The following is a 17,243-nucleotide window of genomic DNA, read 5'->3' as shown; positions in this document are numbered from 1 at the left end:
CATTCCCACTTTTACCCCTATATATAATAAACGGATGAACAGATTTTGATAAACTATGTCTAAGAACCAGCGTCGGAAAATATTCCCCCTCACAAATACTGCATCTAATTCTTATTACTCGTTAGCGGGCTACGGTGCCACAGACAGACACACAAACACACATAGCGGTCATAACACGTGGTCATAACCCCTCTTTTTGCGTCGGGGGTTAAAAATATAATACGTACCTACGACATTATTTAAAGGAAATTTTATGTAGAAAATTTACCTAGAAGTAATTACTTAATAATGCAATTTGTGCAGGTTTTAGGCTGAGCAAAAATGTAAATAAAGGTCCTTTGAACTCCTCCCCCCCTACTGCACCCTCAGCTTACCCCGCCCCCCCTTGGGGACTTTCGATATGACAATCTGGACTTGTCAAGGAATAACTGTAGCGTATAACTTACGTAATAAATTTATATTTTATGTGTTATTATCGTACACTGTACAGTGTATCAATAGAATGCCGTAGCAAATGTTCGCCGTGATTACTTAAATGGTCATAACTTTTTTATTTATTTACCGATTAACATGAAATAAACACTAAATGTTAAATGAAGCTTACCACAATATATTTCTGAAAACCGCATCAAAAACGGATAAGCCGTTTCTGAGATTAGCGTGTTCAAACATACAGACAAACAGACAAAAATTTTTTCAACAACAGTTTTGGATTCGGGCACGATTAAATAATAACACCTGCTATTTTTTTTTACATATTTCAATTGTACAGACACTACTTTTCTACAATTTTATTATAATGTATTGATGATATTTAAAGTGACCCTTTTAGAAATAACAACTAAAGTTTTTAATCAAGTAAAATTATTAGATAGAAATTGTGAAATTGTTTTCTTAACTTTTTGAAATCTAGGTTATACCTATCCAACATTGGATATTCAAAAAAAAATTTGTGTACTTCTAACAAAATTTTGTGTAACCTATATAAAAAAAAATAGTTATAAACCATTATGTAATTCGTACCAGACTTACATCAATAAAGTCCACAACACATTAACTGAGCTGACACATTGATTGCCAAGCGTGTTCGGGACACGAAATATGATAAATTACGTCTCAAGGTGACCCGATAACCGAATTATTATTCAATCAGTTCGATAAACGCTAAGTAATAGCCCATGCATGCTTGGATTGAGGCTACCGACCTATATGTGTAATTAGTAGTATTATAAACACATTATGGTCAAGCTGAATCAATAGCCAGGCATTGATAATTTCCTAGAACTGTAGTCAAATGACCTTTTTACTTTTTGTATGTAAGATTTTGCGTAAAGGATTTAATAAATATGTGTATACCAAACACATGATTACACAATTTAAGCTGCCAGTAATATAAAAACACATGCTACTAAGTACCAAACTCAAACACCTCATTTCCACGTTTTACGGTTGAAAAAACCAAGAGTTTTAAGTGTAATACAATTTACGGAAACTTAATTTAAGTAACCCAAATTTAAGGCGTAATTAGATTCATTTTAAGTCCACAGAAAATACGGCTTTTACTTGACGCAAGTGAAACGAACGAAAACGGAGTGAATGAAATTTACTGAAAATTAAAAACCATTAACAACAATAAAAAGAGACGGTATCTGTAAATTTTGCGGTTCCGCATAAATTTACGTCTTTTCAAATTACCCTTCATTATAATAAAACTATACTGTTATTGTAGAAATGTGTATAGTGATTAATATGTAGATAATATTATGTTGACAGTCACAAAACAGTAAAATGATTTCAAATAAAACAATCATTAACATTTTCCGTTATTTGAGCTTAAATATACTTGATTCAAAATTTATTGTGTTATTCACACGCCATTTCTGCCAATTTAGAAATAAAATTACATGAAACTCGCATCTCACACGTACAATAATTAATAAAATGGGAATCCTCGTATTATTCGGTAGTTACCTGGTAAACTACTTTTTATGCACCCCTTTACCATTTCTCTTTAAAATTGTCTAATATTCTTTGTAGATAAGCCATTTAATTTCACCCCTCAAATGGGCCAATTACATTGTACCCGCTAATAATAATATTATGTTATTTTATTCAGTGAGACTGACTGTTCCCACTTGACGATATTCTGAAATTATAAACCTGGCTTAAAAATATCACCATGGTCAATATAAGGCTGACAGAACTCTAAAAATAATACTTTGACTGGCTTACTGCTCTGGCTCTCATGATCTCATCTTGTACATGTTTTTATACCCTATGCTTTATTTTAAGTCTTTGAAACACATATTATAGTTTTATTTTATCAAAATATAATAAAAGATTATCAAGTAAACAGGGGTTGACATGAACCCTAGAATGCCATTCGGGTAATCCTATCTAAACGTATTGCAAAAGGAGATCTATAAAGTTTCGCTAGGTTCAATTCTTAGAACCGATATGCAGTGAAAAGTCGGAAGCAAAAGAGATTTGATCCCTTGCTCTTGCTCCTTTTTGCTGCCATTAATACCCCTCGAAGGCCGAAGATAGATTTATTTACAGAAATTAACTTAACTGTAATTTAATTTTTATGGACATTTACTAGGACTGAGATGTCTCTCAGGACTCGTCTATACCTTTAAACACTTTTGCGGTTAATTGAACATTTTAATGACTTTCAGTATCAAAGATTTCTATTACATTTACATTCTGAGAAGATAAAACCAAATCCCGTCCTACAATCCTATAAGCTTAGCCCTAATTACACCATTACCTGAATTAATAAAACTTAGTATTTTTGTGAAATGGACTATCTGGTACGAAACTTTAAAACTAGAGCAGACTAAAATCCGTGTGAAAAATTAACGTCACCTCTGAACCAGACAATTTTATATTTCAATTTGATAATATTCCCCTCTATCTGCGAAACTTATAAACGTGAACAGCTCTCCCCTATGCACCAATTCGACTGCTCTAATTGTATTTGACCTCCTTTTATAAAACTAAGTACTTAACGTTCGTTCCTATTTCTGGTGCTATGGAATAAAGTAAAAATTATGCACTTTGCATGCACAAAACCTTGTTGTTTAATATCTAGCTGTATTATTTAATGTGATTAATTACCTGATTGGATATGAATTAAAAATTCTAGCCGGATTTTGTCGTCAACTCTATCTGCAGTATTTTTGTCGTAATATGTTTTGTAAACTGAGGAGAATCTTTTCAGATAATTATGTACTTTTCAGCATAAACGTTGCCTTATTAACGTAAGTGTATAAGCGGAACATAATGTTTTTTAGCTTTCTTTTCACCCGCTATTTCACCAGAATATTTGAATGAGGACCCATTCTGACGTTAATGGGCTTCACATCATTTTATTAGCATCTTGTAGATTGTTCTGAATGTTCTAGATATAATGTAACCTTCCCAAATTTAAGTACATTGATTCAGACATTTGAATACAGTTTCTGTAAGAGCTTCACGACGGAAGTTTTTATCATAATCATTAAAATTTAAGTACTCACCTTCACTTCAGAATTGTGAAATAATATTTCACCACAGCCTCACTAATGATGTATTTATCACGCTTAATGGATACTTAGCCCAACAAGGTCAAGATAATAAAGTGTTTCGAGTTGTATTATGCAGCTAAATTAAAACGTTTACCACCTGTAGACGCTTGCGAACTACGAATAGCTCCACTTCATTCGGTTGCTTAATGACAATTGATTAAAATACTTGGAAACTATGTTCAGAATGCTGGTGATTAATTTACTATGTTGACCTAGTAACGGGGTTGAATACATTTCAGTGTATCCCTTGTAAACAAAACAAATAGTAGAGTTGAGTACATACTACATTTAAGACGATATTCTTAAATTAAATGAGTTATAAAAATATGCTACACAATTTTTAACTATACATTAAATGAATACTACTATGACAAGTACCTTAATACAAGTCTTGTATGATGAAATCTGATTACCGACAAAGTATATCCTTATTTTGTAATGGACCTATTCGTCGTATTGAAAAACTAAATTGCACAAACAATTAATTGCATATCAATCGAAACTCTAATAGATACGTAGGTACTATCTCGAGTTCCCTTTCCATAAACTTTATTTCACACAGTTCACAAAAACCACCCCGATATTTTATCTAGATCGCTCATGACAATAGTTTTCATTAATTAGCCGAACATTTGAGATTTTGGAAACACGCCGGAGCCCGGATCTGATGGAACTTTGTATTAGTTTGACAAATTTCCTAACGATGTGTGGATCAACATACGGACGTCATGCGGGCAAAACGAATTAATGAGTTGGGCGTCAGAAAAGTTCAGTTCCTACATGGTTCCTACGTTCAAATCGTTTCGGTGATTACAGATAGCTTGGATGTGCATCCAAAGTTTTTAATGGACATGAACGTTTCCGTTTGGCAATTTCGTAAACGTATCGATGTCTGTAATGCATATTGTGTGGATTTATTATTCTCTATTTTCGTAATTTACGTAATATTTGACTTACATTTCCACAGTGGTTTAACTGCACAGTTAAAAGATGGGTTAATGGTTATATTTAGGTTTAGTATTGTGGTTTTACTATTTACAATTCTGAATCCAAACATTTTTAACGAAACGGGAGACATACATACGAAGCATAAATTGTTTAGTGTGTGACTGCAAATTCTTAGGTATAAGAAAGTAAATTCAGAAATGTTGTCCTGATCGTCCACCAAGGGTAAATAGTAAACATCTTGCAAAAACACTCAACATGAGAGTACTCATAACTTCGAGAAGGAAAATTGACACAAAATCACGGCGTCGCGGCTGAAAAGTGACCCGGGTTCGGTTTGTACAAATGACTCGTCGGCGCGATGAAAAATCACAAAGCGAAGTAAATTATGAGTTCAACTAAAAGTGCTTCTCGCATTGTCGGTAGAATCATACTTGAGGGTATATTTCAAAGTCGTAGTTATACGTTACGCTACGCTGCCCGGTTTTTGTGAACCGGCATTATGTCTGAGCAAAAAACTTAGACAATAACGTGTAAACTTTGTTCGTTGCTGTTTTTTTCTGTTGGCATTAAACAACTGCGTGATCCAATGTTTGTTCTGATTATGTACAATTCAAACATAAGAAATACAGATTTACGTATGATGTTTCACTCAAGAGACGTAACTTACTACGACGGTATCCTACAAGTAAATTTATAATTTACATAGTCACTATTTATACACAATTCAAAATGAAGCATACATAAGTACAAAATTGCATCAAAAAATTAACCATGACCGAAACATACTAATAAAAATAAGTATAAACCTCTATTCAGACATTAGAACCGAAAAAACAGTCCTATGTAAGCGCAAGCTTCAATCGTGTCCCAGAATGCTTCAGAACACTTAAGACCGTTTAGAATTCGTTTACCTGTCTGCGTCCTCCACTAAAGGAACTACCTGGAAATTTTTCTTTGAAAAATTCTCTTCAATAAGGTTTTCATGCTCGTCCAGAAATTCCCTCGGAACTTTTAAGTACCTAATGTTTTTGACACGTCATTTAGTTTTCCTTTCAGAGAATAGCCCACTGAGGATCCACTGTTCAGGTATCAGCTTTTATAAGATATTTTTATATAATTAATCGGGAAAACCCTAGCTCGGCTCAAAGGACTTTTTGTGTTCTTAGTCTAGTCTAGTTTTAAAAGTAAATGCGTATAACAAAATTCAAAAACATGGAATTTACGTTGAAATATTATGTTTTAATTCATATACCATATTACCGCAATATTTATAGATATATTCTTGAGTTAATTATGCAGCTTATTTCGTATTTTACATACGACCACAATATGGATAATATGTTTATTAATAAATGAATGAATTTCAAAATATTTCGCTCTGGAATTCCTTTTGGGTGACATGAAATTTTATGACTATTAATGGACAATGGACATTTTTTACAAAACCAGATTGTAAATATTGTAGGTATTGTTTTTGTATGATAGAATAAAACACTATTTTTTATAAATAACACAATACGCTGAGTACAGTATTTTTCCGTCTAAACCCTGACGGTATGATTGAAAAGTAAGTTTAATACGGTGAAAACGGATAATGTGGTACTAACAATAGTTTATAATCTGTATTATAACATACACTATTTCCTCCCACTTCATAAAAAAAACAGTAAATGTTATGAACATAATTTATGGATATGGTATAAGAAGTGATAACCTCTAAATGAAGTAGAGTCGCTTACTCAATAACTACATTAACATTTAATTCGATTAAACCACTTGTATAATATAATATCCAAAGATCCTTTACTAAGCGCATTCCTTATTAAAACCAAATCCGGGATTATGACGCACACAGCGGTCACCGCAAGCTATGCACCTGTCTACATAATGTATGATCTTTACGTACTAATTAATAGTAACGAGGAGATTGTTAATCATTCCGTGGGTGCTTAATGAGACATGGTACAGAGCCGCTTACACAGTCACATGATGTAGTTTAATAGCCCACAATTTGTCAGCTGACGGACGATTTGTTCTCGACACGGAAGAATTAGTTGAGCATGATTAGCTTATATTATATTGTTCTGGAAGGTTCTGGGTTTTTTGCTCTTTGTTCTTTGGTACTTTGATATTTAAAGAGCATTTAGAACGTAACAATATTTTTATATAATTAATCTAGTCAATATTTTTATATAATTAATCTAGTCTAGTTTTAAAAGTAAATGCGTTTAAAAAAATTCAAAAACATGGAATTTACGGTGAAATATTATGTTTTAATTCATATACCATTTTACCGCAATATTTATAGATATATTCTTGAGTTAATTATGCAGCTTATTTCGTATTTTACATACGACCACAATATGGATAATATGTTTATTAATAAATGAATGAATTTCAAAATATTTCGCTCTGGAATTCCTTTTGGGTGACATGAAATTTTATGACTATTAATGGACAATGGACATTTTTTACAAAACCAGATTGTAAATATTGTAGGTATTGTTTTTGTATGATAGAATAAAACACTATTTTTTATAAATAACACAATACGCTGAGTACAGTATTTTTCCGTCTAAACCCTGACGGTATGATTGAAAAGTAAGTTTAATACGGTGAAAACGGATAATGTGGTACTAACAATAGTTTATAATCTGTATTATAACATACACTATTTCCTCCCACTTCATAAAAAAAACAGTAAATGTTATGAACATAATTTATGGATATGGTATAAGAAGTGATAACCTCTAAATGAAGTAGAGTCGCTTACTCAATAACTACATTAACATTTAATTCGATTAAACCACTTGTATAATATAATATCCAAAGATCCTTTACTAAGCGCATTCCTTATTAAAACCAAATCCGGGATTATGACGCACACAGCGGTCACCGCAAGCTATGCACCTGTCTACATAATGTATGATCTTTACGTACTAATTAATAGTAACGAGGAGATTGTTAATCATTCCGTGGGTGCTTAATGAGACATGGTACAGAGCCGCTTACACAGTCACATGATGTAGTTTAATAGCCCACAATTTGTCAGCTGACGGACGATTTGTTCTCGACACGGAAGAATTAGTTGAGCATGATTAGCTTATATTATATTGTTCTGGAAGGTTCTGGGTTTTTTGCTCTTTGTTCTTTGGTACTTTGATATTTAAAGAGCATTTAGAACGTAACACTATCAATATGAATGTACATTGAAATATGTCTTAATTTTTTGATAAATGGCAGCTGTTGGGTAGTACCTAATTTCTAGATTTTCTACTTATATTCAGTATATAAGTATAAAATATATTATTGGCTTCTTGGCAAACATCTAATGTTTTAATCAAACAAAAGGCTATACAAATATGATATCAAGAACAGGAAATTTGTGTCTACATTTACGCTTGAACGTATTGAATTCTTATCAACGTTGCTTAAATTCAATCAACTTTATTTTCACAAGAAACATCGTTTATTTTTGTACTTCCTACCTACCTCCTCTTTCATAATATTACTCCACACAGTAGGTTGCCTGGAAGAGATCACTCTTAAGTGATAAGGCCGCCTTCTGTGCTGGACTAGTTATAAGTTTTAATTTTAAGGATTAATTTGTATGCCAGAACAATAAAGTGTTAATAAATAAAATAAATGTTATAATCCTAATTATGTAAAGTTATACAACCATTTATGTTATGATAATTCTCTAGTTTTATGTGGTTCTATTGACACTGATGATAGAAGCATTTTTCTAAGCTTTTTAGATACATTGTTAATCAATGTTTGTTGTAGATTATATATAATTATAGTAATTCAGAAAAATATGAGTTAATATCAAAGTATATCAATAATTAATCAAAATAAAAAACCACACTTGAAAGTTTAAGAAAAACATCACTCCTACGCAAAAGAAAATGTTTTTCCTTATCGGGAATAATATGAGCTTATAATAAATTGATGCTTGATAAAATTTCCAGTCATTTCATTTTGGTATTAGAGTATTGTATTTCGAGTATATAGCCAACAAATGGAATGAAAATATATATTTGATATTAATATTTTGTATCAGTATTAATAGAAATATTATGGACGCATAACAAACATGTACCGTTTATAACATTAAAAAACAATCTCATTAATTCTGTTTCATTTTGAATGAACTTTTCATCAATTTAAGAAGTAATGATATAAAATTTTACAGATCGAATTGAAATGTCAATATATCGAAATCATAATGAATTTTCTTCATAACCGTTAATTGATTGCTATATGGTATGGTACTTACATTAACGTAATGCAATTATTAATTTCCCATTAAAACTGCCATTATATTACGATAAGTATAACATTACTGTGCTTTAAAATGAAATTAATATTGGACTAATTTAGCAAGGAAGAGCAGCAGTGTAAGCTCGAAACATATAACTGTCAAATTTCATATTCATTACTCCGCTCCAAATGCAATTAAGGTTTTACTTGTACTTACATCAAGGGGTGGTTTAATTAAATTCATAAGCACTCCCGTTAAAGCATAAAGATGTACGTTGTGGCGACCAAAGTTAAGTGGGATGTGGCCGCATGGTACCCTCGTTCGAATAGTGCGCCTATGTCTTTATATTTCGGCAAATATTAGTACTAGGGCCGTGTTATGACCTCTTATTTCCACAGTTTACGCCGAATTGAACTGACTGGCAAATTCATATAATGATAGCAATTGCCATTACTGGTTGCTGCGATCGTGGTTAATTATGGTATTATATGAATTTTCCAGTCACTTCAATTCACGGCGTAAACTGTCTGGAAATAAGAGGTCATAATAATATGGCCCCAAAGTTAATTATTTGCTAAGCGGGTACAAATTGTCTGCTATGTCATTGTATGCTGTTTTGCTGTAATATTAGGGTATATCGAAGTAATTACTGGTATAGCTAAGCTAATGTACATTCAGGCGCAGTATAAAATTGATTATGGATTATGCGTTTAGAAATTTCTAGTCCATACTGTCTAGTAGCCTGCATCGGGTACTGTCGTTATAATATTATAATGATAATATAGTGTAAGTGTCCAAAACAATGTATGGAATTGCTGAACCTAGTTTATTAATTATTTAATAGGTAGATATGAATTGGCTATAGTCTAAATGTTTTACATTAAGTTAGTAAGGATTCTACTTCCTCATCGCGTAGCACTAAAATACTCCATACTTTTTTATACGTATAATTAATTGAAGAAAAAATAATTTTCATACCTAATAGAAATAAATTTAAGGAAATGGTACCTATAATTATTCTTCTTTATTAATGTAATGTATTTTGTTCCAGGTCCAAAGAATCCTCACGCCACCGTCACCCTTGGTAAGTAGAAAAATTCATATAACCTTTTACACGGTTATAATGTTACTCTATACTTATTTTTATTGAAATGATATATTTCGTAGTCTACTCGTAGCATAAAATCAGTCTCATTGCCTTTTCTGGATCGATATAATGATATTAAAATAATATAAATTATAAAAGCCTATTTTAGCTTCATGTGCAAAATATACATCAAAAATTACAACTTATGAAACCACCATTATCAATCAGGCTTTATTTGATGAACCTAACGTTCAAATAAAGCCATTCCGATTAAAGGAAAACAGTCAAGAAAAATACATCTATTTTCATACTTACCGTGAAATATTGTCAGTAATAACACCCCTGTGGTCTAGATAGAACAAAAACGAACGTAGGAGTTTCTTTCAGGGAGCCTAAGGCTTAATAATGACAGAGCCTGCCCTCTCACCGTGCCGGAGAATTGAAAAAGTTTGAGTGTACATTTCTGCAAGCACAAAGACTACAAGCCGCTCTTATATTTTGCTTGTTCCCTACAACGGTTACAAAAACGTGACACGGTGATGCCATTAACATGTTTGACCGACTGACGGATTGACCTTGAATTGTGGTGTAGTTAGAAAGAATTGCGTCTTCTATTGATCATCTGTTTTGTGCACACACTCTCTTTTTTCATACAAAAAAGAGTGTGTGCCAAGCACACGTGTCAGAAGTGAAACTTCTTTGGCAAATTTAGAGATACCGAAATCGTCGCCTTAATCCATTACGTGACGGTATTGTCATGACGTGTCCTTGAATTTTACTCTCAACGCGACTTAAAAAGTTTCACTTGTAAAAGTTAACTTCTAACAGCATGTAAACGCAAGGATTTGTATTGGTAAAAACCGATCCAAATCAATAGCAAAAAACCTATAAAAGAGGTCACTATAGTCCTAATGCTTATTACAGTTCAAGAGATTAAACCTAAATTAAGTCGCAAACGTCGCAAGCGTTAAAACAAAGGTCCCGTCAAACGAATTTACACCGAGGAAGCCTTAAAACAAAGTATTAGTTTAATAATGACGTTAATGAAAACGGAACCTTGATAATATTCGTTCGCAAATTTCCCCGTATAAAACGGTGAGCTTACACAACGCTCAATTTAGCTATGAACACGCCTGTTAACCACGATCTTCCTATAGAAACTAATTTAATAGGGCGCTGTTAATCATAATTTGTATACCGATGATTAAATTCCAAATATTGAGATTAATTATATTATTATACTTATGGCGCAATCTTGAGGTTTCCCTTTCGATTATAAAGTGTATGGTTAATCCATTGTATTTGTGTCACGGGTATGAACTGAGCTATTATGATGTAGGAGATAGAAGACAATACAATTTGGATTAAGAAATAAGTGACAGTGGGTTCGGTAGCACTTTCACTTTTAGGATAATAGTAACAAATATTAATAGCCCTTACGACCTATATATTTCATGAGAGTTATTGATTATAAAAATTTTCAAAGTTCATTTAATACTATGTTACAGAGCGTTAATAAACAAAACTTTATCACAATGCTTCAAAACTCACGCTTTGCAATAATACAAACTGAGTATGAGAAGAAATGCTCTACAGAATAAGGTACGAACAAACACATATCAAATCAATTTTTATTTAATATCTAACTAATAATACTTTCCCCGGCCTCCTGATACCCTAGTACTCTATTCATTTACAAATTAACGCCACTTTCATCTATTTGTTTTCACTCGTGTGTACTCACCATAGTACTGTGATCATAGTTTGTGCGACTTACGACCACTCCTTACTTTGAACGAAGCATGGAGAGGCTAACAAAGATGCCAAGATGTCACTGACAGACGGTCAGGAAAATTTGTATCCCAGTTGTATCGGGTATACACCATCTGTCGTCCTACGGTAAGGCTATTAGTTAAAGCATATTTCGGAAAATTTTATTGGTACAATTTTGAGGAATTTTAGTGTTGGATGGATTACGAAAATATTTAGGCATAGTTTTTCACTACTTTACTCTCAAATCAGTTGTACATATTCGTCGAATTTCCAAAATTGAGCATCTACAGTGGATGCTCAATTTTGGAAATTAAAACCAGTTAAAACTCAATCGGAAAGCGTTTAGAATTTTATAAAACGCCAGCTCCACCGATAACATCGAACAAGAAGATACAATAAAAATAATAATAGACGCCGTTCATTTGCGCCGGTAACAAGAAGAAAATAAATAAAAAGGCACTATCTGAAAGCATAAAAAGTTTCACAATTTCTCTGCTCCATCCTACTCTGTGTACGTCATATAAATTATCACATTTTTCTCGAAGCACCAGACTTTATTAAAACAAATGGTGGTCTAGCCTTAGACTTAGACATGACGAGAATAAACCGTGGCATTTTATATTATTGTACTTATTTTTAACTAAGTTCCCACCTCTTCATTTTTCTTACTCTGCCCCTGTATAAGGAATTTTTAATATTTCCCAACAGCAAGACAGGCGTAATTAAAATGCATATCTACAATTTCTCGAAGTAAATGAGAAAAAGGTACGTTACATAACGGTACATTTCAAGCTTAGGATTGTCTTAATGCTCGTGATATTCCTTTGCTATCCGTTACTTTAATAAAAAAATATCCAGCGTACGTCGGTAATGGCGACATTCAAAGGTCTTACTTATATGAGCTATGGAAATTTTTAATTATGAATATCGTTTTCACTCATATATCTAACAATTTTAAAAACGTAGTATTTTTTAATGGTCCATATTTAGATTTCTCCTTGCAAGTTTTGGTTTATGTTTCAGTTGTTTGTGAAATGTCTCTTAAACAAAATGAATAATTATTAATGTCGTAGGACAAAAGCAAGAACCGTCTCCAATATTACAAGTGTACTTGTACCAACTTAAGAACAACTAACTAAAACGTTAACTGGGTATTTTGTTTTATTTTTGAAAAGCAATAAGTCATTTTCGAAAAAAGTATCTAGAAAGACATACCATAACAGATAAGAAAGGAAATAAATAAATAACTGTATGCAATTGTCTCCCAAACATACAAGATAAAAATGAAAAATTGAAATCATAACCTTTTAAGTATAAAGTAAAACAGATCACTAAGATCATATTATTGTTTTTAAGTCCATAAAAGCAACAAACTGAAACGTCTTTTATTATTAATCTTGTAATAAAAACTACTATACTAAATGATAAAAGCCAATCGTTAAGAATTTAAATTTTAACATAAAACCCTAGTGGCTATATTGTTATTGCGATGAATTTTAAAGCATTTTGAATAAAGTACACTTTAAGGTGGGTCGTGTTTCAATTAAAGTGACCATATGCATTTATAGCCACCCTGTATTATTAATGAAAATTCTGGTCAACTGTCATTCAGGCAATGTGCCTCGTAATAACCTTTGCCGGAGTAATTAAATTGTTTTTAAACACATTAATTGAATTTGATTTTGAATGCAGTTTTGTTTTTAATATGTAGCAATAAACGTACTAACTGTTATTCGTATGTAAAAATGATTTTTTTGCAATGGGGATTTAACAACTGTCATTTCATATTTAAGAAAGGTAGTTGAGAGCTTTTGATCTGGGGTATAAAGAAGGGAAGAATGTGCTTATTTCTTTTTTATTTCCATATCCTCTTTTGTCAATGTAAACTGTGTTTGGACTGATAATTTAATGTTGTAAACTAATATATTATCATGTTGTTATTGAAGTAAAAAGACATATTTTGATCACTTATTATTTTGTTTGGTTTGTAATATTTTCACTTTCTTAACATACAAATTTTGTAAAACACAATGAAATACATTTTACATTTATACAAACATAGCACATTTGAAGTCTTCTCTACTGCTCTAAAATATTTTTATATGTCCTTACAGAAAATAAAACAGAAAAATAATAAGTAAACTTAACGTCTAAGAAACGCCGGCCGGTTTCAAATTGGTCCCAAATGAAAGACTTTTACAGTAAAAATTTTTGATTGCCCAAACTTTTTGCATATTTAATAACAATCAAAAAACTCGAATAAAAAACCTGTTTGAATTTAAAAAGTCCCATAGCTAACTACTTGGTAATTCAATGTTATGTAAATAGACGCTATTTTATAGGAAGCAAAACATATCTTAGGTAATGTTATACAACTAAGTTCTGTATATTATACAGTAAAGTAGTAAATAGTTTTCCAATTCGAGTGTTACTCGGATAGCAATTACTTTGTGGGATGCTTGAGGAGCGTTGAAATAAAATCTCAAAACATCCACGAAGATGCGTTTATTCGCACGTTACAATAATTCAATAGGATAGAAAAACTGAGCGCACATCCGTCGTCTAAAGCTGGTCGCCGCGGAGTGGGGTGAAGGCTCGCGAGCCGCGAAGCGTAGCGGACGACTCTCGTGTGCGGCCGGAGCGGGGCGCGGGGTGAAGGGCGCGTAGTCCCGTTATGCGCTCGCTCAGCTGGCCGCCACAACTTTTCGAAAATATATCAGTTTCAAGAATTTTTTGTGAAATATGAAGAATTAATTGTAGATATGAAGTAGTAATTGGAGCCCAATACGTAGCCCAGTTAAAGCTATTTAATTTTAACACTGTTAATCAGAGTACAAGAAAGAGACGTAAAATCAAATAGGCATTTTTTTGCACACTAAACTATCTAAGATCACATATCAAAATCTATTAAAATACTAACTCTAGAATCGTCAATGTACGGTGCATAATACACATTAAAATCGAATATTTTAAAATGCGCTCCCACATTATAAAGATTCGTTCAATTAACGTCATTTGTCAATCGGTAATTAAGCATTTAACGTTGAGGATCTATTGTACTGCATTATGCCAATCAAATTACTGCAAATGAAATTAAGCCGACGTTTTTAATTGCTAGAAGTGTGAGTCGACATCGATTGGTGAATTAATTAGCACCTTACTTCATTTATCAGTACACCTGAATATTTTGGCTTTCATGATATTCCATATCTGGGAATGACGTGCATTTATGTTTTTGAAAAATGAATGGATTTTTTGGATGTACGATTATATAATATTGTTTATTGGATAGTGGGTGTTTATTTGAGCTTTAAGCTGATTGGTCGATTTTATACTTAGTAGTAGAGTTAGTTAGATTGCCTGTGCATAATATTATTTTATATAGGCAGGGATAAAATATGAAAACGAAACCATATGGTAGATAACTGGACGAATCTTTTCATGTATGCTTTTCAATAAACAATAAATAAAATATTAAAAATATTCTTAACAACAACTTCGAATGTTTTAACATAATAAAACAATTATTATTACAATTTGCAGTTAAATTTCATTTTGACAAACAAATTTAACCCAATTTAACCCCGAAAACATGAACACCCGTAAATCAAAGTAAAATCAAGCTACATCTCATTACCCCACTACAAATATACAGGGTGATACGACTGGAATATTTCGGCTAGGGATGTAACGATACCGATACCGATACCGATATATCGGCCGATATAATCGGCAAGCCGATATATCGGTATCGCCGATAATAAAACAACCGATACCGATATCAAACAATTAAAAAAACCGCGCCCAATGAACGATGCGGGAGGCCGCCCGCGCGTGCGCACTTTGTTTTCTGAAAAAACTCTACCAATAGTAAACTGTAAACTTTTATTAGGTACTGATTGTATGTGTATTACTTAAAGTTTAACTGACTTTGTAAAATAATAATACTAAAATAAATGGTTTTGTTGTTTTTTGATTTGGCATTTTTATTTAAAAGAATACGATTAACAGTTGAGTCTCTGTTAAATGTTGGTAACTTTTTATGCATAATTCACTATTTATTTTTCTACCAAGCCATCGATATCGGTATCGGTATCGCCGATACATTACTACAAATATCGGTATCGGTATCGTATCGGCAAAATCATGTATCGTTACATCCCTAATTTCGGCATATTTGGCGAGTGACTCCAATATGTACAGCTACAGTTTCCTGAGACTAGACGACGCCACACTGACATACGCCTCACATTTATTTACAGACACAGATTAATACCGCGTCATTCTGCACACATTCACAGGATGTTCAATCATAGCTACGTATAAATCCAGTGGATTGTTTGCAGCAGCTAATGATCTAACCAGAGTTGACAAAGGACTTGTGATAACTGAGAAGTAGGGATTGTTTTCCTGTGTAATAGCGGAATACCTTACTGTGTGATAATGGTAGGACATAGGAGGAATAAAGGAAGATTTGTGTACAAGAATACAGTATTAATCGTCCGCAAGTGTCAGCTGTATTGATGCAGAAAGCACGGGGTGCGCTATTCTGTCATAATGAATAATGATTATGATAATGTTTTACTATATGCATGCATTTGTAATAATTTAAGATATATCACTACATAGTATGAAACAAAGTCGCTCCCTATGTCCCTATGTATTCTTAAATCTTTACAACAACGCAACAGATTTCATGTAGTTTTTTAATAGAAAGAGTGATTCAAGAAGATGTTATATATAATTTGTTAGGTTTTAGACAAAGCGGGCAAAGCCGCAGGCGGAAAGCTAGTATATTATATTTGTACTCCTCAATTACATTTTATTCCTAAATTTAATAGTAAGTTGTATTATCTAAAAAATGCCAAGTAACATCATATTGTTATTTTGAATCGAGATATCAACTCTTTCAAATGTGTTCTGCGAAATGTTACATTTCTCCAAACATCAAAGGCATTATATTATAGAAGATGAATCACTAGCGATATGCAATAGTTACTTTAATGACATCGTGTATTCTACCCTTAGTATGTTCAAAAATGGGTTATACGAGCATTGTAACATTTGTACTACTTAATGCTTATACTTTGAACATTTTGAATTTGAATGGGATGATATTATGTGATCTATTCATAGTTTATTAATTTGGATTGCACAAATTCATAAGTTACGTAACTTTATGTACTATAACGGCTTTTGTCTTGTGACCGAAGCCATATTTCTATTGAAAATTATTAAAATCTTAACCGCCAGAAATAAGCATAGCTCTAATAAGTATCTTATTTTTATATGAACTAGAACTAAGTTAATAAATATAAACTTATCGAATAGTTCAATTTTTTCTTACAATAAATGAAGAAGAAAAATCGATCATAGAAAAAGATGACAGTAATAAAACGTAAAACTTTTTTATAGCCAATAAAACATTGGAACGTCATAATTCATAATAAGTGCATGTTGCCCAAGGGCTCTTAATTACAATAAATAGACACAATATAAGAAGAAAAGTAATAAAAGTAACTTCATTGAAAGCTATATTTAAAAACTAGCACGTCTTTGCCTTTGTCTAGAAACTAAAACCTTCCACTTGAATCACTCTATC

The 17,243-nt window shown here is 32.3% G+C and overlaps 1 protein-coding gene across 1 annotated transcript in view; it reads left to right on the top strand.

Moving 5' to 3' along the window:
* Positions 1 to 17,243, top strand: part of LOC149910973 (glutamate receptor 1-like) — a 147,556-nt gene that overhangs the window by 43,305 nt on the left and 87,008 nt on the right. The window contains exon 2 of the mRNA XM_090101549.1: positions 9,833 to 9,865. Within this exon, the coding sequence (XP_089957675.1) occupies positions 9,833 to 9,865 (33 nt within the window). The remainder of the gene's footprint in view (positions 1 to 9,832; positions 9,866 to 17,243) is intronic.

This window comes from Colias eurytheme, chromosome 1 (genome assembly GCF_061535395.1).
Source record: "Colias eurytheme isolate Ceu_HAF_F1 chromosome 1, ilColEury1 Martin Lab GWU primary, whole genome shotgun sequence".
Taxonomy (NCBI): domain Eukaryota; kingdom Metazoa; phylum Arthropoda; class Insecta; order Lepidoptera; family Pieridae; genus Colias; species Colias eurytheme.
This window is presented reverse-complemented; position numbering and strand designations above follow the sequence as displayed.